Source organism: Megascapheus bottae, chromosome 2 (genome assembly GCF_031878675.1).
Source record: "Megascapheus bottae isolate mThoBot1 chromosome 2, mThoBot2.hap1, whole genome shotgun sequence".
NCBI lineage: Eukaryota > Metazoa > Chordata > Mammalia > Rodentia > Geomyidae > Megascapheus > Megascapheus bottae.
In genome coordinates this window covers 44,122,830-44,146,943 of record NC_143510.1, presented here as the reverse complement: position 1 = coordinate 44,146,943, position 24,114 = coordinate 44,122,830, and the positions used below count along the sequence as shown (strand labels likewise).

Here is a 24,114-nt window from a genome sequence, read left to right as displayed (position 1 = left end):
GTCATTTCTACAGCTTGAATTTTGGGCCTGGGCACTGTCCATAAGATTTTGTGCTCAAGGCTAGTGCTCTACCACTTAAGACCCAACTTCGCTTCTCGTTTTTTGGTGGTTATATTGGATATAAGTGTCTCATAGCTTTTCCTGTCCAGGTTAGTTTCCAAGTGTGATCCTCACAGGTCAGCTTCCTGAGCAACTAGAATGACAGGCGGGAGCCGCTGGCATTGTCTCCCAATGCCTCATTGAATGCTTATTCTCCCTACCTCAGGAGTGTGATACCTTAGCTGCAGCCCACCTGTCAAGTCTCCATGTAACCTCCCCAGCCTTTTGAAGACATAGAAAAAAGTAAGTTCTGGACATTTATACACACCATTATAAAACTGGACTCTGATACCCTGGATGTACAGCTTCCTCATAATTTTTCTTCTTCTTTTTTAATGTATTATTGTGGCACTGAGGAGTCGAACCCGGGTCTTCATGCATGCTAGGCAAGCACTCAACTCTACCATTAGGCTAAACTCCTGGCCCCTACCCACTAATTTTCAAAGCACTTGAAATTCTATTTTCCACAGCCCCACAGCTCAAAATCTAGCCTGATTTCACTCTGTTCAATACTGCCTACATTCTCAGGAAGTGATTCAGTTCTAAGTCATTAGATATTATTTGGATCATTGGAAAACAATTTCACTAAAATCTCAATCTGCCTAGAACAAAAGTATTCTAATTTTTTTCCTTATGGGGTAGGATGAGGTCAAATGATTGCACTCACAACTATTTGAATAAGCCTAGGAAACAACATCGTACTGACTTTCTCTTGAAAGCCCAGCTCTAACTTTTCCTCTCAGCACCTTATTTTCCTAATTAAATACAGAAAAGTAACTTTTGTTCTGAGGTTTTTGGGTAGGTTGCCTAAAATTACAAATGAGGTTTTTGTTCCAGGATGTTATGAGTGATGACAATGGCTCCAAATGAGAAATATTTAAAATGACCACTCATTTTGGAATAGTAGGTAATTGTCTTCATCCTTTTGAAAACACAGAATAAACAAACAGCCATTACATTATACACTTAAGCTACACCCCTAATCAAAGCTACTACCCTAATCAAACCCATTCACAAGATATAGGCAAAAATGAAATTCAAATCATACCTCAGGCTGCTGCAAAGAACTGTGAAGAAATCAACCACAAAAGGAACCTTTAACTCACCAATGGGAGCAAGTATTTTTCGTATATTATGCATGCTTTGTTTTGAAGGCAGGACCTCACACTTTTGCTTAGCTTTTTCAATCAAGGCAAAAACTCTACCACTTGAGCCATATCACCCCTTCTCGCTTTTTGTTAGTTAGCTACAGATCAGTCTCTAGGTCTTAACTATGATCCTTAGATCTCAACCAAGTGGCTGAGCTGAGGCACTAGTGCCTGCCTAATGCATAGCTTTTGTTGTTTCTGGTGCCAGTGCTGGGGTTTGAACTCTAGGCTTGGATGCTATCCCTTAGCTTTTTTGCTTAAGATTGGTTTTCTGTCACTTGAGCCACAGCTCCACTTCTAGCTTTGTATAGGTTAACTAAAATAAGAGTCTCATGGACTTGCCTGCCTGGACTGGTACTGAATGGTGATCCTCAGATCTCAGCTTCCTGAGTAGCTAGGATTATAGGTGTGAGCCACTGGTGCCCAGCTTTCATGAATACTATTAAAAGCAATTATTTTACACATAGACTGTTATTTCTCTTATCTGTAGACTTACAAACAGGAATAAAGGGGTGTCCTAACAAATAGATAGTCCTGGTATTTCTGCAGGGAAGGCTGTCAACCAAACTTGTGTTTTCTATTTTTCCTAACCTCATAAAAACTGTAATTCATTCTGGCTGGGAATGTGTTTACTGGTAGAGTGCTTGCCTAGCATGCATGAAGCCTTGAGTTCAATTCCTCAGCACCACATAAATAGAAAAAGCTGGGAAGTAGTACTGTGGTTCGAGTAGTAAAGTGCAAGCCTTAATCAAAAAGAAGCCCAGAAACAGTGCCCAGGCCCTGAGTTCAAGCCCCACAACTGGCACAAAAAAACCCCCCAAAACCACCCTACTGCAATTCAACAAGCTTAGCCAAAAGGACAATATGATGTATCTAGATACAATAGCTATCTCTCAGAACATGTGTGATTCATAACAAAGAAGTGTTTCCTATGGAAGTGTATTTTGAAATCCATCCATTGAAAGATACCTGAGAGCTCGAAATCAAGTTCAATGGGAGAAGACATGGAGCTCACACAAATAACACACATGCAAACAAGAGCAGAAAGGAAAAAGAGCTCGTGCCAACTCTAATTCCAAGTCAGCAGAATGAGTTTGTCTCATGCAGTAACTCCAGACACCAGGAAGAAACCCTGCTCGTCACGTTAGTAGACTCTGACCTGAATCCCAGGCAGGATGAAGGGCTCTTTTCCTGCCATGTGCTTCCAGTGACTCAGTGCACAAGTTATCAGTCCAAGCAAAATCACACCCCAGATAATTCACCAGTCCAGTCCATTCTCTCAGACAACACAGAATGCTTGCAGAATATATAGCCCACAAGTGCCTCAATACATAACCATTTCATTGTAGAGGAAAGAAATATTTGCTTTCAAGCAACACAAATACTGACCGAGACACACACAATCATCTTACTTGAAAGCCTGCTTCTACAGTTTTCGCTAATGGATAAAGGTGAATTCCTGTGTGTGTCACTATGCTAAATAATTACGAGGCTCGGTAACAGCTGCTTTTGGACTCAAACATGTTCTGCCATATTTCACAATCACATATAATACCAGTAACAACTTACTCATCTCAAGATACTCATAAAACAGTCCGAGCTTGCCCATGGGCTGTAGATGATAATCCTGCTCCCATCGTGGGGTTATCTGTTCTGACCCGGAAACTCTCTGGTACCGTCCGATTAGATTCATGATCCAGCTGCCAGAAAGACCGGAATATAATTTAGAAGATTTTCATACCAAGGTTATAAGACTATTTTTGGTTATCTCAAGAGTAAGCATGTCATGTTCCCAAGAAACTGATTTCCCCTTTGCACATTATTTTTAAAAATGTATTTGCGTCTCCCAAATATTTTGAAAAGATCGCCTAGATTTAAGAAAGTAGCAGCAGGCAATGGCCTTTTTGGGGGGGTGGAAGGGAGCAGTACTTAGGCTTCAACTCAGGATGTGGGTTCTCTTACATTTTGTGAACCACAGATCCACTTCTGTCTTTTTGCAGGTTCACAAGAGGTAAGGGACTTTGCTACCTGAGTTGGCTCTGAACCAGGTTCTGAGATTTCAGCCTCTTAGGTAACTCAGATGACAGGTATAAGCCACGAGTACCCAGCACAGTGATTTTTCTTAATGTAGGAACTGTATTAGCTGGTCAAGTACAGAATAAAACAAATGGGCAGTGCTGCTTAAATATCAAAGTAAGGGGAGCCGTCAAGGCCAAAGGCTCACTGAGCTTATGCTCCTGTGCTCTGCGCATTTTGCAGTGGAAATCTACAGGGCAATCAGTCTGAGCCCAGCGCCTGTTCTATGAAGATGCATGAGCCTGAACCCCAGCACCTGACATGATGCTATCTTTGACAAAGGTTCTTGCAACAAGAGGTATGGAGGGAGGAGGCAGAAGATCAGAGTATAGGTCAAGATAGTTGACTGTTTTCCTCTGGACTTATTATCGGTCAAGATAGTTGACTGTTTTCCTTTGAACTTACTATCTCACTATGAAAATAGCTGCTGGCTTGGAAGGCTTTCCTCGGATTTTTTAGGACTGATTTCCTTCTGTCCAGATGGCAAGGGTCTCTATGACAGATACAGGAGAATGGTCAAGATTTTGTATGACAATGTGTTTGCTGGGCACTGCAGGCTCAAGCCTGCCATCTTAGCTACTCTAGAAGCTGAGATCTGAGGATCTTAGTTTAAAGCCAGCATGGACAGGAAAGTCTGGGAGGCTCTCAACTTCAAGTAACCAGCTATAAGTAGAGGTATGTCTCAAGTGGTATAACACCAGCCTGGAGTGGAATAACCAAGTGAGAGCACCCAGGCCTGGAGTTCAAGCCTCAGTGCTAACATATACACACAACACTATGTATGCAGATGTACCAACGGTTTCTCCATCCACAACATATAAAACAAGTCAGGTTATGTGTCAAAGGGAAATTAAAGTTGCTAGTCAGCGGATATTAAGACAGGAAGATTTTTGGATGATTCAAGCTTAATAAAACCATAAGGCAGAAGGGGAAAAGGGAGGGAAAAGTAGAAGGAATGAAGAAGGAAAATTGCCAAAGACATGAAACACTGCTAGCCTTGAGATACAGAAAAGTGAAAAGTTTCACCCTTGATCTGCCAGAAAGGAATATTGCCCTATCAACACCTTGATTCCAGCTCAGTAAGAGACATAGCAGATTTCTGGCTTCAGTGACTGTAAGATATTAAAATCTGTTTTTAACCTATTAATTTTGTGATAATTTGTTGCCTCAGCAATAGACAACAAACACAAGAGGCTCCCCGGAGTCTGCAGGAAATGTACACAGCTCTGGATTCTCAGTTTGATACAAGATGGGGCTTATTAAATGAAGATTTAACAGGACAGTGGGTTTCAGCTAACATCTGAAGGATGACTGCATCCCACTGCTCTCATTTTCAGGACAACAACTGTAAGTCAAAATCTCTGTGGTTATCAATTTAGACAATGACCTCTTCAAATACTAGGCATGTCTGTGTCTTTGGGATCAAAAGTAAAATGTGTATGCGTGTATGTGTCAGTACAAAAGGCTTGACCCCAGAGTCTGGGTACTTTGCCTAAGCTTTTATGCTCAAACCTAGTCCTCTACCACGTGAACTTCTGGCTTTTTTGGTGGTTAATTGGCAATAAGTCTTATGGACTTTCCTGCCATGGCTAGCTTAAACCACAATCCTCAGATCTCAGCCTCCTGCAAAGGTAGGCTAAAGGGCATGAGCCAACAGTGCCTGGCCCAAGAAAACTACTCTTGAAAGCCTCTGAGTTGGCGTCACAGGAGCTGAATCCTACAGTAGTCTCTTACTGCCAGGATGAAGTCACTGATTTCACTTGGAGACAGGAGATCAAAATGAGGAGAGTGCAGAAGGTTAAACCCTACATAACTCTTAGTGTAGTGATGGGCACATAGCAAATCACTACTACTGACTTTCAAATGTATGCTCTCAAAGGTGGAGGGGTGGACACAGAATTTGTGGAAATAGGTGAAGTTCTAACCATGGCATTTGCTTCTTGCTGGGATACACAGTTACCAATCACAGCCACAGAGGTATTACCATACCTAATAAATGCTGGCCGTGCTTAAATGCTTGGTTTTAGTATCTTGTCTGGAGAATTTTAACAACAGATTCTAAGGAATAGGCTGTGGTCTGAATGGTTGAGGGCCTGCCTAGCAAGCCTGGAACTCTGAGATCAAACCTCAGTACTGACATGTATAGCAGGAGATTCTAGCCTGGTACCTTCCACCTGAAATCTTACCTGCTCAGGAGGCTGGGATCTGAGAATTATAGTTTAAAGAAAGTCCAGGCAAGAAAGTCTGTGGGACTCTTATCTCCAATAGCTCATCAAAAAAACCCCCAACAACAAAACCAACCTGACAAATTCTATTAGAAGTGGGCCTGGGACTCTGCAGTTACATGGACAAATGATTTCAATGGGTGTAGTGGCCTGGCCCCATCCCCGTGGTCAGGTCAGCATTCCCGTCCCATACTCACGGAAGTAACACTTCCTGGATGTTATTCCAGATTGCTTTGCCACCCATGATTATTGTCAACTGGGTTGTCAGTTCAAGAAGACAGCCTCCAGGATCACACTAGGAAATGTCAACGAAGAAAACCATTTAGATTAAGATGAGGGGCACTTAGGATACAATCATTAAATTTCTTTTTCTGATATTTGCCCAGTATGTTGGGCTTACACCTGTAATCTTAGATCTCAGAAGCTGGGATCTGAAGATCTTAGTTCAAAACCAGCCTGGGCAGGAAAGATACTCTTATCTCTGATTAGCCACTGAAAAGCCTGAAGTGGAGCTGTGGTTTGAATGAAAAAGCTCAGGGACAATGCCCAGACCCTGAGTTCAAGCCCCAGGACCAGCAGGCATACAAAAACCTAAGGACTAGACAATGAAGAGAGTATTCATTAGGCAACTGAAACACAATAAAGCTCAAAGTGTCAAGAGAAGGAAACAGTTGTCTTCCCACCTCCTCATTTCTGTACTTGCCCAGCAAGTACACTGGGTCTCCCGGGTAGCCCACAAATTTGCCCTTGAAGAACGCGATGTAGAAACAAGAGGAGTAGTAGTTCACAAACTGGAAGAGGAACATCTTCATGGTTAGGCTGTTCTCATAATCTGTCTGCGTCCTTGGCAGTTCTGCGGGGAAAACAAAAGGAAGATGGCTAAATGGCGATGAGCTTCAGAAGCCTCATCACAGACACCGGTACATGAGTGAACATGCTGGAAAAAAAATGTAATTCACACTGTTTCCACTTAAGCTGTTTGCAACTCCTTAATATAGCTGCTGTGTCAATTCCAAGTTTACACATTGTTATGTGCTCTTTCCTCACAGGAATACTATATCCTTCAGGGAAAATATATATGCACACACTTATACGTATATACATATGACATTGTGACTGGCGACTGAGTATCCCAGGAACAAGAAAGCATCCTGGTTAGAGCTTTGACTATTTCCACTAGTTCTGCATCCTTTCTTTTTTAAAGCATATAATTGAAAATCAGTTACCATATGTGCCAGTCATTGCACATATAAAAATACAGGCATAGGTACATACATACATGTACATGTATCTATATGTGTAATGTGCCTGTATTATTTATGTATAAATATCTGCAGGAATATGTGAAATAATATCATGGACATAAAAATAACATGCATTCCAAACCTATATTACATATTTTTTCCAACTGTTCTTTAAAATTTACAAATACATTATTCAAATGGGACAGTTAGGAACTGTCTTAAGTACATATAAGAATTACACATGTGGGGCCGGGAGTTTGGCCTAGTGGTTAAAGTGCTTGCCTAGCATGCATGAAGACCCGGGTTTGATTCCTTGGTACCACATACATAGAAAAAAAGCCGGAAGTGGTGCTGAGGCTCAAGTGGTAGAACTCTAGCCTTGAGAAAGTCCAAGGACAGTGCTCAGGCCCTGAGCTCAAGCCCAGGACTGGCAAAAAAAAAAAAAAGAATTACACATGTATGTATATGTATTTTCATCTGTTGCATACAATTTACAAATACTATGGTACTACCAAATGGAAAGCCCTTCGCTATGGCCTGGGAAATGATGCTTGGCACAAAGTCGAGAGCTGCTGAGGCATTAATGGAGCGGCACAAGGAAGACACATGGCACAGGGAGTGCCCATTCTTTTTGGCACAGGGAACGCATCTGCCCCTGGAATGACCATCCTATTCCACTTATTTGCAATAAAAAGACTATTTGCTTTCAGGAATAGAATACATGGATCTATTGTAATTGAAAATATTATTCAGCACTGATATGTTTACACAGAGCTAGGCTGTTACGGTAATTGTGTTTGCATTGTCCCTTTTGTGAACACAAAGCTGGAGATCATGTTCTGTACAGACAGGTGGAAATACCTTGACACTTAAAGATTTCTAGAAAATTGTAATCTACAGGAATTCAAGTGCCAAGAAGGTACAATTTACTTTTTAACAAGGAAGCTACAAACTTCTCAATTGCTTACACTGAGCTGTAATCCCAGCTATTCAGGAGGCTGAGATCTCAAGATTGTGGCTGGAAGCCATCCCAGGGAGGAAAGTCTGTGAGACTCCTCTCCATCAGGAAACTGGAAGCAGAGCTGTGTGGCTCAAATGGTAAGAGAGCTAACACTTGAGTAAAAAAGATCAGATAGTGCTCAGGCCTCGGGTTCAAGCCCCAAGACCATCACATATACACACAAAGTAGCGCAAGCGGAGGGCAGTACTTACCAAAGTTTGTGATCATGATGGCGACTTTCTCATAGATGGTGTTGAGAATCATGATGATGATGAAGCTGATGATGGACGCGGTGATAGACGTAGCTGTCTGAGGAGTCAGGTACTTCTGGATTGGGTCTGTCCCGTTGACATTTGTAGGAAGTTTTGCAGAAAATACAATGAACACCGAGAGCCTGTAGACTATGATCCCGATGACAGAAGCAATGATCAACAGGATCTGAGAGCACAGCAGACACACAACAGGAGACAAGCCAATAATGACAATTTTTTTTTTTTCTGTTTTGCAGTAGTATACTTGGATTTCAACTCAGGGCCTTAAGCTTGCTAAGACAGGTGCTTTGCTATGAAACTAGGCCTCCAGCAGTAATCAGATTTTTGTTAAAAAACGGATCCCATGCTTAGATTATGGCATGTGAAAACTTTTTTTTTTTTTGTGCCAGTCCTGGGGCTTGAGCTCAGGGCCTGAGCAGTGTCCTTGAGCTTTCTCAAGGCTAGAGCTCTACCACTTGAGCTACAGCACCACTTCTGGCCTTTTCTATGTATGTGGTATTAAGAAATCGAACCCAGGTCTTCGTGCATGCTAGGCAAGCAGTCTACCACTAGGCCAAACGCCCAGTCCCTTGAAAAATCTTTTAAGTGCTATGAAAACAGGGTAGGAGAAAGGGAAAGGAACTGTGGGAAGTCAAAAGAGGAAGCATGCCAGATGCTGGTAGCTCACATCTGTAATCCCAACTATTCAAGGAAGCTGAGATCTGAGGATTGCAGTTCAAAGCCAGCCTAGGCAGGCAAGATATGAGACTCTTTATCTCCAACTAACCACCAAAAAAAGCCAGAAGAGCTGTAGTTCCAGGGTAGAGGTAGCCTTGAGTGAAAAAGCTAAGGGATAATCCCAAGCCCTTAGTTCCAAGCCCCAATACTAGCCAAAAAAGAAAAGAAAACACTTAGCATAGACAGCTAAGGCACATGAAATACACTGTAAGAAAATATGAGCTTTGATTACAGTGACTGAATTGTTAAAAAGCTGTTTTTCTTCCTTATAAGCAATGTGCTATAGAGCAGATAGTGAATTTCCCCTGTAATCTAGCTAATCAGCTCATTTCCTTCACACTTAAATCTTGTGAAATGGGTAACGAGTGTGTGTGTGTGTGTGTGTTTGTTTGTGTGTGTGTAAATTAAGGCTGGGAAACATCAGAAGATGTAATGAGTTTCCTTCAGCCAAGATAACACATAAGCCATTTAAATATTACAGATCTAAAAATGACCATGACTATTGTTAGAACTATTAACTGGTTAGAATAGCATTCCTTCTTGTTCACCTGAGCGCACATGTATATCAATCTGTCGAATCCTTGGAATTCTGTGATTATAGTTCTTTTATAGGTTCAGAGTAGGGACAGAGAATAAGCAATTTAGTAGAGAGGAAGTAGGCAGAGGGCCGCCCTCCCCTGCCACCAGACTCCATTACCCCTGCTGGGACTGCCTCATGTGGCTTTAGGGCATGAATTCATGTTCATTCCAAAGCTTTTGCATCATTTCTGTTCTTTTCTCAGACTGCAGAGGAGCAAGGTGTGTTTGTATATATAATATACTGAGGCTGGAACTCAGAAACCAGGCACTCACCCTCAGCTTTTTCCACTCAAGGTTGGTGCTCTAATACTTGAGCCACAGCTCCATAACTGGCTTTTTGCTGGTTTAACTGGAGATAAGTCTCACATAATTTTCTGCCTACATTGGCTTCAAACTTTGATCCTCAGATCTCAGCTTCCTGAGAGCTAGGATTACCAGGGTGAGCCATAGACACACAGTGGGGGTTTTTTGTTTTTTGGGTTTTTTTTGGTCAGGCATGGGGCTTAAACGTGGGGCCTAGGTATTGTAGGCATTTTTTTTTTTGCTCAAGGCTAGTGCTCTCTTACGTTGAGCCACAGTGCTACTTTCTCTTAGTGATGGTTTAACATAAATAAGATTAATTTAAAAAGTTGAGGAATTTTAGTGTATAGCTCAAACTATGATTTTAGACTATATTTTTCCCTCCAAAAGTCTGGGAGGATCTCATGACCATTTACTAGCTCCCCTCTACCTTGCTTGTGGATTTCTAATGCCTTCTCTCTTGTATCAGAGAAATGGTGCCACTGCTCCTAAGCCAACAAAACCCTTCAAATTATATTACTAATATATTTCATTAATAAGCAAAATATGTGGTGGTATTTTAGATGGGAAAAAGATAATGTTTCTAAAACTAATTTTACTGAAAGTGAAAAAACTTCAGTAATCCTACTTTCCTCTGTTTTAGTTTCTAGTAGCTTTTTATGCCCCTTTACTTTTGTGTATGCTGATACTGGGGTTTGAACTCAGGGCCTAGGCACTGTTCCTGAGGTTTTTTGTTAATAGGAGATAAGAGTCTCATGGGGACTTTCCTGCCCTGGCTGCTTTTGAACTGTGATCCTCAGATCTCAGCTTTCTGAACTAGGCTTACTGCTGTGAGACACCGATACCCAGCTCATACTAGCTTTTTTTTTTTTTCCTAAAGAATTTATTAGTGGCTGATCTAGCTTACAATCCCACCAGCAGTGCAGTAGGGTTCCTTTTTCTCCACAACCCCACAAGCATCTGTCATTGACAGAGTTCAAAATCTTGGCCATTCTTGTTGGGGTAAGGTGGTATCTTAGGGTTGTTTTTATTTGCATTTCCTTTATGACCATGGATGATGAACATCATACTAGCTTTTTATTAAGGCTATTCCTAGACATAGAACTGCAAAACCCTGAACAATTAACATGCCTGAATCAAATGTGATGAAATAATCTTGAAAAATCACCATGAATATTAACAAGCTGAACACTTAAAGAGTCCCCTGGCCAGTAGCCAGGCAGCTTTCTGGAAAAACCTGTTTCTGTGAGACCCTAGAGTTTACAAGCTTGGCTTAAAATCCCTTTAATAACTGATGTTAGATATTGAGAAATGTGTCATTCAATTAAAAACTGTAAAAGTCACTATGATGATAGACTCTTACCCAGAAGAAGACAGCACTGGCACAGAGGGTCACACGGATACATTTTCCACAGGCCGTGAAGGGGATCCGTTCTTCTTCCTGGAAATGAAGAAATGCAAGAGGATTAACTTCTCCAAGAAAATTATTTTTTGTCTTACTCTGTCAATACCACCCATCGAGCTTAATTTGCAAAACAAAAACATTAGTTTGAACATATAGACATAAAACTCATAATTAAGACATTTTTGTTAATAACTTTAGACACAATAAGACACATGCTATGCTCATTTTAAGAACAGGGTTTTGGAAACTGCAAGCATGAGTAATGAACTATTTTTTATCTGCCAGTAGTCCTTGCTTCTGACAGTGCCAAGTTGCAAAGCCACTCCTGGAGTTGGCTTGAACTAACTAAACCCCCCAAACGAACAGATGGAATAATATGGGGCAATTTTAAGACAAATCTATGAGGTAGAAAAACACACATACAAAAAAATCAATGAAACAAAAATTTGATTCTTCAAAAGGATAAAATTGATGAACTCTTACCAAGACTCAAAATCAGACACAAAACGGGGATATCACAAAAAAATACAAGTGAAAGCCACATGACTGTGATTACTTTAAACACCTTTATGGGAAAATCTATAGAAATGGATGCATTCCTAGATCATCTCAAAATGGAGCCAAAAGCTCAGGTGCCTTTTCAAAGGCTCACTTTTCAAAGCCAGCCCAGGCAGGAATACCTGGAAAGACTCTTAATTAACCAAGCCCTCCCTCCCCCTCACCCCCCAGAAAAGCTAAATAGAGCTGGCTCAACTGGTAGAACTCTAGCCTAGATCAAAAGCAGCTCAGCAATAGTGCTCTGAGGAGTTCTAGCCCCAGGATTAGCACACACACACACATAGCCAAGAAGACATAACCTCCCAACAAAGAAGAGCCTGATGGGTTCACAGCTTAAGTTTCTAGGACCTTCAAAAAAATTAACACCAGGGACTTGGAATGTGGCTTAGTGGTAGAGTGCTTGCCTAGCATACACGAAGCCCTGGGTTCTTGATACCACATACACAGAAAAAGCTGGAAGTGGCACAGTGGCTCAAGTGGTAGAGCACTAGCCTTAAGCAAAAAGTGTCCAAGGACAGTGCCCAGGCCCTGAATTCAAGTCCCAGGCTTGGCAAAAAATACTAGCACCCCTCCAACTTTCCTATGGAACAGAAAGGGAAGGAAGAGAGGGGAAGGAACACTACCAAAGTCAACATTCTACTCACTTCCAAACTGGATGGAGAGACAACAAAGAACTACAGATCAATCTCTTGGATGAAGATAGATGCTAAATCCTCAATAAAATAACAAAGAACCCAACAATTAATCAGAGAGATTATATCATGATCAAGTTGGTTTCATTTTAGGTGTGCAAGTCTGGTCCAGCATATATAATGTAGTTATGTATATACACATCAGAAAACATATATATATATATATATATATACACACACACACACACACACACACAAATAATCACATAAATCACATAATCTCAATTAATCCAGAAAAGGCCTTTGACAAATTTCAACAACTTTTTCTGAAAAGAGCTCTGAAGAGATTTAAGAATAAAAGGAATGCACCTTTAACATAATAAATGCTATATATGACAGACTTATGCCCATATCATACTACAGGGGGAAAACAAACCATTCCTCTAAGAACAAGACAAGCACGTCCCTTCTCTCTTGTTCAATACAGTCCTGAAATTTCTAGGCATAGCAACATGAGAAAGAAATAGATAAATAATAGAGAAAGAAATAAAAATAGGGAAGAAAGGAATCAAAACTATCCCTCTCCCTAAATGACCCTAAAGACTCCATCCATACCCAAACTCCTAGAGCTGATGCAGGCTCCCGACATGGGTTTCAGAAACACGTATGACAAGGGAGTGGAGCCCACATGAGACAAAAATTCACAGAGGTCTTTTAAGACCAGGAATGTGGCATGAGTTTCTTGGCTGAGCTTTTATACATTAATTTGGTTTGACAATGGGTTTTTAGAGGGTTTCCATTCTTCAGTTTATAAGAGTCTATGTAAGATTGTTGAGATTATATCTGTAATTTTCATTTACCTGAATGATTTGAGCAGCTATAATATAAAAATAGCTGCAGCTATACAGGAGTGGCTTATGCCTGCAATCTTAGCTGCTCAAGAGGCTGAGATCTGAGAAACATGGTTTAAAGCCAGATTTGGGCAGGAAAAACCCATGAAACTCTTATTTTCCATTAGCCACCAAAAAGCTGGAAGTGGAATTGTGGCTCAAGTGACAGACTTGAGCAAAGGAGGTAAGAGACGGTACCCAGGTCCTGAGTTCAAGCACCAGTATCAGCGCACACGCATGCATGCACACACACACACACACACAAACACACAAAAGGTAGATGCAAATATCTGGCATCCCCTCTGTCCTAGTACTCTCCTAGGTAGCTCTTTATCCATGACCTCAATGAAGTCACTACAAGAATATATAAGTAGCTATTATTTATCTGTTCAGACCTAAACTCGGGCAATCTCATTCCTGGGACTCTAGAAGTATACCATAGGTCTTTCTAAACAACACAAGACACATTAGCAATGAAGGTAGATGGGGGCCAGCAGCATGGCCCAGTGGTAGACTGTTTGCCTATCAGGCACAAAGCCCTGGGTTCAATTCCTCAGTACCACATACACAGAAAAAGCCGGAAGTGGTGCTGTGGCTCAAGTGGTAAGAGTGCTAGCTTTGAGAAAGCTCAAGGACAGTGTCCAGACGCTGAGTTCAAGCCCTAGGACTGGCAAAAGAAAAAAGAAAGCAGATGGTTGAGATTGGTGAAAGGGGTGACACTGATCAACCTGCACTGTGTTCATAAACTGCTTTGTTACATCATGACATGCTGCTAATGACTACTTCAAACACCCTTACAGGAAAATCTATAGAAATGGATGCGTTCCTAGACCATCTCAAAATGACGCCAAAAGCTCAGGTATCTATTGGCTCACAACTCTAATCCTAGTTACTAGGATGAGATCACAGTTCAAAGCTAGCCCAGGCAGAAAAGCCTGGAAAGACTCTCTCCTCCCATCCCCCAAAAACATTCTAAGTGGAGCTGGATCAACTGGTAGAATTCTAGCCTGGAGCAGTCATGGCATTTTTTGGGGGGGGGTGTCATGGGGCCTGGGTGCTGTCCTTGAGCTCTTCAGCTTGCCCCTGGAGTCACAACCCCATTTCCCATTTTCTAGTGGTTAACTGGAGATAAGAATCTCACGTTGTTTAGTGCCCAGGTTGGCTTTGAACCTTGATCCTCAGATCTCCGCCTCCGGAGTAGCTAGGATTATAGGCATGAGCCACCACACCTGGCTATTGCAACTCTTTTGTATAACTACTTAAAACTTTAAAAAAGATAGAAAGCCAGATGCCAGTGGTTCACAGCTATAATCCTCGCAACTCAGGAGGCTGAAATGTGAGGATCATGGTTTGAAGCTAGCCCTGGCAGCAAAGTCCATGAGACTCCTTAGCTCCACTATAAAAAACAAAGGCTGGGGGCCAGGAGTTTGGCCTAGTGGTAAAGTGCTTGCCTAGCATGCACGAAGACCCGGGTTCGATTCCTTGGTACCACATACTTAGAAAAAGCCAGAAGTGGTGCTGAGGCTCAAGTGGTAGAGTTCTAGCCTTAAGACAAATCCAGGGGCAGTTCTCAGGCCCCAAGCTTAAGCCCAGGACTGGCAAAAAAAAAAAAAAAGGCTGGAAATGAACCTAGACGCACACACACACACACACACGAGGAAGAAAGAGAAGGAAAAGAACTTTTCTCCCTGCTTGTTTATTTTCTGTCTGCCAGAACCTGAGCTTCATATCAAAGTTTCAAATTGCCCACTCAGCTTTTACTGACACTCAACCACGGGAGCCATGCCTCCAGTATGACATTTTGGTGGTTAACTGGAGTCTCGGGGGCTTCTCAGCTTTGAAGCATGGTCCTTTAGGTGTCAGCCTCCTGAGTAGCTGGGATTACAGGCGTGAGCGGCCAGTGCCTATCATTTTCAAGTGACATTTCAATGAAAACAAATGGATTAGACGACAATTTTAAACACATCACTGATAGGCTTCTATGCTCACACTGTGTTTTCTTCAGCAGTGCTTTCATGTACTTTTTAGTACCCCAACCACTTTTATGCATGTGTTAATTTTGCCTAAGTTTCAGCTCGCCTTGCTCTGTTGCAGCCACACATGTACTGACCCCACCCATCTTCTTCAAGTCCCAGCCATTAAGTACTCATTGTGGGGTATATTTGAAGCCCATCACATTGTAGGGGACAAATCTCAGCTTCCATTCCCAAATGAACCTCCTCTTCTCTTCCACTCATAAAATGAACAGGTCAAATGGCTTCTTCCACTCCCTCTTGGTGCAACCTTCTATGAATCTGTGATTCCATTTATGAAACCTATAGTTGGGTACAGCCTCAGATGCTCTTGGTAAAAAGCATTTTCTTCCCAAGAGCTATTTGTATTCAAAAGCTGCTGCCCCATCCTGCTGACAGGCAAGCAACAACAGCTCTGGATTTCCTCCGTTGACTGAAAGAAGCTGCAATGCAGACGATTCAGACATCACCTTTGAGAGCAAGGCAATATAATCTATGGATTTATCAATTACTTTTGTAGCACTGGTAGCAGCAGCAGAGGCCACAAATGCCACAAATGCCAAACACAGTACTTAAAAATACAGTTGGATTCCTGACACAGGCTAAGCTTCACCCAGATTCCAGTAACTCACCTCTGAAATCCTACCTACTCAGGAGGCTGAGATCTGAGGACTGAGGTTCAAAGCCAGTGTAGGTAGGTAAGTGAGAGATTCTCATTTCCAGTGAATCAGCAAACAGCTAGAAATGGAGCTGTGGCTCAACTGGTAGAGTGCCAACTTTGAATGAAAAAGCTAAGAAATAGGGCCCAACCTCAGCTCAAGCTTCAGTAAGTGTGTGTGTGTGTGTGTGTGTGTGTGTGTGTGTGTGTGTGAGAGAGAGAGAGAGAGAGAGAGAGAGAGAGAGAGAGAGAGAGAGAGAGAGAGAGAGAGAGAGAGAATATGTATATAGGCACATAAGCATGCACATGAAATCTTAACCTTTTTTTGGCAGCAGTGGAGTTAAAACCCAGCACTTGCTACTTCAGCGATGCCCCCAACACATTTTTTTGCCAGTCCTGGGGCTTGAACTCAGGGCCTGAGCACTGTCCTTGGGCATCTCAAGGCTAGAGCTCTACCACATGAGCCACAGCGCCACTTCCAGCGCTGATACTGAGGAAGTAAACTCTTGCCTTGGTTCTTGCTATGCAAACACTCTACCACTAGGCCAAACTCCTGGCCCCTGCCCCTAACACTTTTTAAAATTAGTGTCTTATCTTTATGCCCAGAGCTGGCCTAGACCACAATCCTCCTATTTATACTTCACACAGAGCTAAGATGACAAGGGATTGCTCAGCTTTAAGCTGAGATAGGGCGAAGGGGGATTCATGCAGTTTTCTGCCTGCGCTCATCTTGATTCTCCTGCTGTCAGCTTCCTGAGTGGCTGGGACGACAGGCCTCGTGAGCCACTGCACCTGGCATGCTTTCCTTTCTTCCTCATTTTTTCTTACTTCAGAATGGGAGCTACATATTCTTTTGTGTCCATCTCAACCATAAGGGGTAGCGGTGACTGGGGCTGTAATAAAGGTGAAGATTGAGACTCCCCTACAAAAACTTACACGCCTTTCCTTCTATATGTACACCAGTCTAGTTTTACTCTTGATATTCTTGCCTTATTATGAGAGGAGCAGCCATCTCTTCTTCTCTTGTGCCTGTTTTGTCTCTAGGTCTTGGCCATGAATTGGAATCACGGAGGAGATGCCTAACAGAGCCCAGATCACACGCAGACTTCCCACCCTCGGAGGACATGCTGAGGAGCCGAGGCATCCCTGCTTGTTGGTTCAAGCTGCACAGGTACCCAAGGTCCACACCCGCCTTACCTGGGTGATCTCGTTAACAACCACGTGGTTGCACTGTGCCTCATACTCGGGCCTTGGCTGCTCCTCCTGCTGCAACTCAACCGTGTCCCATTCATACTCCAGTTCTGCCTGGCGCCGCTTCCAAAACTCCAGAAACAGGGTCACTGAGGAAGGGAGAGAAAGGTGTGTTAAGGGCAGCTCTGATGAGGAGCCATGCTTCAGAAATCCACAGGGACTATTACTCTTATTCTTTATTACCCAAGATACTTGGGAACATCTGAAATTCTAATCTAGGGGTGATAGTGATAGCAATATTTCTTTAAAAAAAGAAATTTCTTTAAAAAAAGAAGTGATAGCAATATTTCTTTAAAAAAATCTTCCCTTCAATGTTGAAGAGAGTCTTCTCTGAAGAAGAAATAAGAATGGCCTATAGACACATGAAGAAATGCTCCACATCTCTGCCCATAAAAGAAATGCAAATCAAAACAACTCTAAGATTCCACCTCACTCCAGTTAGAATGGCCAGGATCAAGAAAACTAATAACAACAGATTCTGGAGGGGTTGTGGCCAGGAGGGATCACTACTACACTGTTGGTGGGAGTACAAACTCATTCAACCGCTATGGAAAGCAGTATGGCAGTTTCTTAAAAGACTAAACATAGAGCTCCCCTATGACCCAGCAATTCCACTAGTTGGCATTTACCCAATCATCCAGAAACAAGGACATACTAAATCCATCAGCACAACAATGTTCACTGCAGCACTATTTACCATAGAAAAGATATGGAACCAACCCAGATGCCCCTCAGTAGATGATTCGATCAAGAAGTGGTATTTATACACAATGGAATTCTATGCTGCCATCAGAAAGAATAAAATCGCCTCATTTGTAAGGAAATGGAAAGACTTAGAAAAAACCATATTAAGTGAAGTAAGCCAGACTCAAAGGAACATAGGCTCAATGGTTTCTCTCATTTGTCATAATCAGTAGAAACCTTGGGCTCTCCTAGCAGAGATTTACAATAGAACAAAACCTAGAGACATAAGGCCATATAGTATAATGCTAAATGAAAGGACCTCCAGGATATAGAAACAAAAGCCATATAACAAGTGATTGTTGTCCTTAAAGTACTATGTTACTTCTCTTTTGCTGTCCCCTGGTTTTCTCATATTGTTACAGTATTTCACCTTGTTATTTGATATATTGGATATATGCATATTTGATTATTTGAAATTGGATAGGGAAGGGGGAAAACAAGATGAGGGGTGGGGGTGGCAGTAGGAGGAGGGAAATGGGGACCAAGACATGAGAAAGGGTATCAATGTATGTGAAGTAATGCACCCTCTATCTGGTAAATATAATGTAACCCTTCTATTAATTACAATAAAAATATATGGGGGAAAAAAGCAGACAGACAATGTTGGGGTGCTAAGGGCTCACATCTATCATTCTAGCTGCTCAAAAGGCTGAGATGTAAGGCTTTTCAGGCCAGGCCATACAGTCCATGAGCTCCTATCTCCAACTAGCCAGCAAAATGCTAGAAGCGGAGATGTGGCTGGAGTGGCAGATGCTAGCTAGCCCTCATTGAAAAAGCTAAGGAACAGGGTCCATGAGCTTGAGTCCCAGGACAAGTATGCATGTATGCACACCTACACACATACACACTCACACACAACGCTGTTGTACTTTGGCACCGTTTGGCTATGGTTTGAGTGTGTCACTCCAAGGGTTCAAGTGTCAGCTGGGCCATGATGGAGTGGGACAGAGCTTGTAAGAGGTGGAGCCCTCATGGGTGGTGTTGTGAGCATTTAATAGGGTGAAAATATTAGCACGATGGATATAATAGATATAATATGAAAATGGCATATGATGAATATATTGTGGAATGCTAAATGAATATGATATAAAATAGTGATATAATAATATGAGAATAGAGTAATTAAATGAAATACAGTAATGAAATGAAACTAAAAAATATATTGTCAATACGAACTTGTACCTAAAGGCTTATGGACATGGGAGATAAAAATGATGTAAGGACTCATATGACTGTAACCATAGGAACCGTCAGGAGCCTGGTTTACAAGATGAAGTATCATAGGAGCCCACACATCTGGGCCAAATAGATAGAGCAAGCCACCAGCACATCTCTGGGCACCACTGACCAAAGGGTGTAACCAATCCAGACCAAGCAAGGACCAAGGTATAGCCAATCCAAATCAAGCATGAAGGAGTTTGGGCCAGAAAGAAGCAAGGCAAGGGCCAATATAAACCAAGGACCCAGAATGAAGGACGGCGCTTCTGCTGGCCTTAACTGAGATTCGAGGATCTTTGGCCAAGCAGAAGCTGCTCCTTGCCCGAGAAGACCAAGGAGGCCCCAGAGCTCACATGGCAGCAGGACTGGGAGCTGCGTCTAACATCTGACGGGCAGGCCCTGTTCCACTTCGGGGACTAAGAGATGTCAGAGAGGTGAGTCCAGCGGGTGAGCTGGATAGGCAGATTAGGATTCGGCGAGTTAGGACTAGAAGATAGCAACTAGAATACAGTGTTAACTCTGCTAAGCTATGTGAAATCAATAAACTATGTTGCATCATATTATCTGCCTGTTGGTGAATTACTTTGCCTGCTCATGACAGAAGGTTGTTAGGGCACTGTGGCACTGCCCTGGGAAGGGATTCAGTATTTTTCAAGGAATTCCAGATAGCTCCCAAGACAGAGGGTTGATCTAGAAGAATGAGACGGGTCCCACCTCACTCTCTTGCTTCCTGTCTTACCCTAAGTTCTCTTTCAGCGTGCTCAGGCAGGATGCTGCCAGCTCCATACAACAGAGTGAAATTCTAAATTTTCCGAACGGTGACCTAAATAAATCTCTTCTTCATCTATGATCCAGCTTCAGGTATTTTTATAGTTATGGAAAACAAACAACTATGGTACCCACAGGCATCACTGGAACAATTCAGTACTGAGTTCCTATGAGCCTGTGAAAGTTAGAATGGCAGTTTCTTGTTTCCATTGTAGAAAGATGAATCTATGTTTAGGGAAGATGAGGCAGAACCAAGAAGGCAGAGTTGACACTTTCTAACTTATCCCTATTTTTTAATGCCTCAAAATAGTGCAATTATATCCATCAAAATAATTTTTTTTGGAAGGCTGACCTCAGGGTCTGAGCACTGATTGTCCTTTGACTTTTTGACTCAGAGCTGGTACTCTACCACTTGAACCACAGCTCTACTTGCAGCTTTTTGGTAGTTAACTGGAGATAAAGAGTCTTATGGACTTTCCTGCCCAGGCTGCCTCTGAACTCCTCTCTCAGCCTCCCGAGTAGCCAGGATTACAGTTGTGAGCAACCAAAACACAGCTAAGAATAAATATTTCTGCATCTTTTTGTAAGTAAAACTACAAATTGACTCACATACATTGCATTTTGTCACTGATCCAAAGGCTGAGAGTGGGATCCAAATAATATGTCACTTTCTGTCTGTGGCACCTTAGGTGATTTGCATAATCCACTGGCAGTGTCATTTTCCGCATCTTTAAAATCACATCATTTACTCGGTCTGTCTAGCAACAGTATCAACAGATTCATGAAAATAAGCCCTACTTGTTTCCACAGAAAACATCATAAGCAATCCTAATGGCTGTCAGCAGGAAACAACACTGGGCGCCCTCCCCCTCCTCCCAGAATGGAAAGATGAGGGGTTAAACGAGGTAAACAAGTGGCAGGCGGGATGGATGGCCGGGTGTGTTGTAAGAAACGGCTTGATGAGGAATACAGAGTTGGAAAATCTCAACCTTGAAGGCAAACCACTAGGAATTGTAGGAATCGGTTAATGTTGAGTTTTCTCATTTCTCCAAGACTCTGTGGAACATACTACTCACCCAGTATTATGAAGTAACCCACAGTGGCCGCAAGCCCGAGGCCCAGGCAGGGGAGGCTATGTCTGCCTGGATGGTAACTTCCTGTGCAGTAGACCCTTGGCTCTGACTCCTTGCAATATGGCAACTACAAGAGACCTATCAGGAAACTCTCCACTTTGGATTCCTGGCAAACCCACACACCATGAAGTTCAACCACAGTTAAAACTCTGACATGGTGGGCCAGGAGATTGGCCTAGTGGTAGAGTGCTTGCCTAGCATGTACGAAGCCCTGGGTTTGATTCCTTAGTACCACATATACCAAAGAAGCTGGAAGTGGTGCTGTGGCTCAAGTGGTAGAGAGTTAGAAAGCCCAAGGACAGTGTCTCGGCCCTGAATTCAAGCCCTAGGACTGGCAAAAATAAATAAATAAATAAATAAATAAATAAATAAATAAATAAATAAAAATAGCTCTCTTCGTGAGATCATTTTATCTAAAGAAAATATGTAGTAGATGAAGATGTGCACGTGTGTGCATGCATACACATACACACATACACACACACTCACACATATTGGTGCTGGAGGCTAACACCTAGAATCCTAGCTACTCAGGAGGCTGAGATCTGAGGATTATGGTTTGAAGCCAGCCCAGGTAATAAAGTCTGTGAGACTCTTATCCCCAACTAACCACCAGAAAACCCCAAGTAGGATTATAGCTCAAAGCAGTGGAGTGCTAACCCCAGCCAAAAAGCTTACGCACAGTGCCCAGGCTCTGAGTTCAAGCCCCACAACTGAACGCCCCCACCCTCCAAAAAAAAACAGTTCATGGTGGTGTGACACTGATAGTGTTACGTCTTGCAACATATGAGGGTAAGATACTGGTAGATGAGAGCGGTCCGGTTGATGTAACAATATACTGCTTAACTCCTGAGCTATTTTGACAAGACTCTAAAATATTCAGTCCTCATTGCTCACAAACCCTTATAAAGTAGAATAGTTTGTTACCTTCATAATGCCTGTAATCCTAGCTACAGGAGGCTGAAATCTGAGGATAGTCATTTGAAGCCAGCCTGGCCAGAAATGTTCATGAGAGACTCTTGCCAATTAATTACCAAAAAGGTGGAAGTGATTAAGTGGTAGATCACTAGCCTTGAGTCAAAAAGCTCAAGGACAATGCTCAGGCCCTGAAAGCCTCAGGACACACAAACATGCATACATGCATGCATGTGCATACACACATACACACGCACGAATGCACACAAGCAAAACTGCTCAGCAATTTCCAGTGTGGAAATTGAAGACGATACTCATTCAGCCGAGAGTGGGAGCCATGGAGAATCAGGTGGAAGGAGGTAAGAAGATCAAGGAGGGTGGCGGGAGGGAGGGAGGCGCTCACAGCTTCTGCTTCAAATATGGGTTCACTTAGGACTCCATGAGTCACATCATTGCAGTGGGCTGGCTTGGCTTTGTTCCAGATAAAGAGATGATTTGTACTGTGTTGACTACACAAGTTTCGCTACCCTCTGCGCTTCATCATTTCTAGGGAGCAGAAAAATAAGTGCTGCCTGCATCTGGGCACAGAGAAGCGGCTCCAGGAATAGCTTGCTGGTGATAATAAGTAACTTCACACGAGCCCCTGCCTGCTCCATTCTGTCGTCTCAGACGCTCTGTAATGAGGTTCACAGCAGTAGTTCTCATGAGGCAGAAGTAACAAGGAAAGCAACATAAAGCACTTAAAATAAAAACTCCATCACCATACTCATCCTTAAAGATAGGGCCTGGCTGCAGCAAGCAGTGCAGGAATGGCTTCGGCATGCTAAACTCGAATGAAAAGAGCTACCTGCCCCACACACAAGGAAATGTGGCGTAGTTAATCATCAGAAAAGGGAAATTAGGTAGGAAGCTTGAGGTTTGGCTTTCCTATGTAAAAATTTATCTATTTGTTGCTGTATTTGCCATATCTTTATTTTGCCAGTCCTACGGCTTGAACTCAGGGCCAGGGCACTGTCCTTGAGCTTGCTAAGGCTAGTACTCTACCACTTAAACCACAGCACCACTTCCACCTTTTTCTGTGTATGGGCTTTGTGCATATCAGGCAAGCTCTCTCTTGCTAGGCCTGAACCTGCCATAGCTTTTAAAATCAAGTGCACAGAGGTATGCACTAGATGCTATGATGAAAATGTGGGTGAGAGAAACTGGAAGACAGCAAGGGAAGGGTGCCAGTGCTCAAAAAGAAATGTATTCTTGGGGCTGGGAGTTTGGCCTAGTGGTAGAGTGCTTGCCTAGCATGCACGAAGACCCGGGTTCAATTCCTCAGTACCCACATACATAGCAAAAAGCCGGAAGTGGTGCTGAGGCTCAAGTGGTAGAGCTCTAGCCTTGAGAAAGCCCAAGGACAGTGCTCAAGCCCCGAGCCCAAGCCCAGGACTGGCAAAAAAAAAAAAAGAAAAGAAAAAGAAATGTATTCTTTACATAACTTATGTAACTGTAACCCCTCTGTAATCACCTTTATGACAACATTTTTTAAAATTGGGTATATAGGCTCCATTACTAATGGAGTTCAAGAGATGTGTGAAAACTTTAGCAGTTACAAACCAGCACCTGAGACCATAGTTAAGATAAAATATAGACCCATATATGCACAACCTATGTTTTTGCTGGAGAAAAAAAAGTGATACAAAGGATTTGTGTGTGTATGCCAGTCAATATTGGAGCTCGAACTCCGGGCACTGTCCCTTAGCTTTGTTACTCAAGTCTGATGTTCTATTACTTGAGTCACAGCTGCAACTCTGGCTTTCTGGTGGTTAAATGGAGATAAGAGTCACATACACTTTCCTATCTAGTCTGGCTTTTAACTATAGTCTTTGTCTCTCACTTAGAATTCGGTATTAAGTAACTGTCTCATTCCATTAATAAGGTAATACTATGTTAGTTGAACCCAGTGTTAAAGTTCCTATAGAGAACTTAGAAATTTTAGGGCTGCATCTAAACTTGGATTCTTTTTTTTTTTTTTTCCTTTGGTCGGTCATTGGGCTTGAATTCAGGGCCTGGGTACTGTCTGAGCATTTTCACTCAAGATTAGCACTTTTACCATTTTAAGTCACAACACCACTTTCAGTTTTCTAGTGGTTAATTGGAGATGAACTTTCTACTTAGGCTGACTTTGAACTGTGATCCTCAGATTGCAGAGTCTTCAGTAGCTAGGATTACAGGTGTGAGCCACTGGCACTGGGCTTAAACTTAGACTCTTTAGGGCTGTACTC

At 42.4% G+C, this 24,114-nt stretch overlaps 1 protein-coding gene across 2 annotated transcripts in view; it reads right to left on the bottom strand.

Moving 5' to 3' along the window:
- The window catches only part of Ano6 (anoctamin 6), a 148,643-nt gene that overhangs the window by 16,246 nt on the left and 108,283 nt on the right, over positions 1–24,114 (bottom strand). For both annotated transcript variants that reach the window (XM_090324514.1, XM_090324520.1), the window contains 6 exons: positions 17,013–17,155; positions 11,024–11,101; positions 8,005–8,230; positions 6,232–6,401; positions 5,746–5,843; positions 2,817–2,947 (listed from right to left, as the gene is read on the bottom strand). In XM_090324514.1, coding sequence (XP_090180640.1) covers positions 2,817–2,947; positions 5,746–5,843; positions 6,232–6,401; positions 8,005–8,230; positions 11,024–11,101; positions 17,013–17,155 — 846 coding nt within the window. The remainder of the gene's footprint in view (positions 1–2,816; positions 2,948–5,745; positions 5,844–6,231; positions 6,402–8,004; positions 8,231–11,023; positions 11,102–17,012; positions 17,156–24,114) is intronic.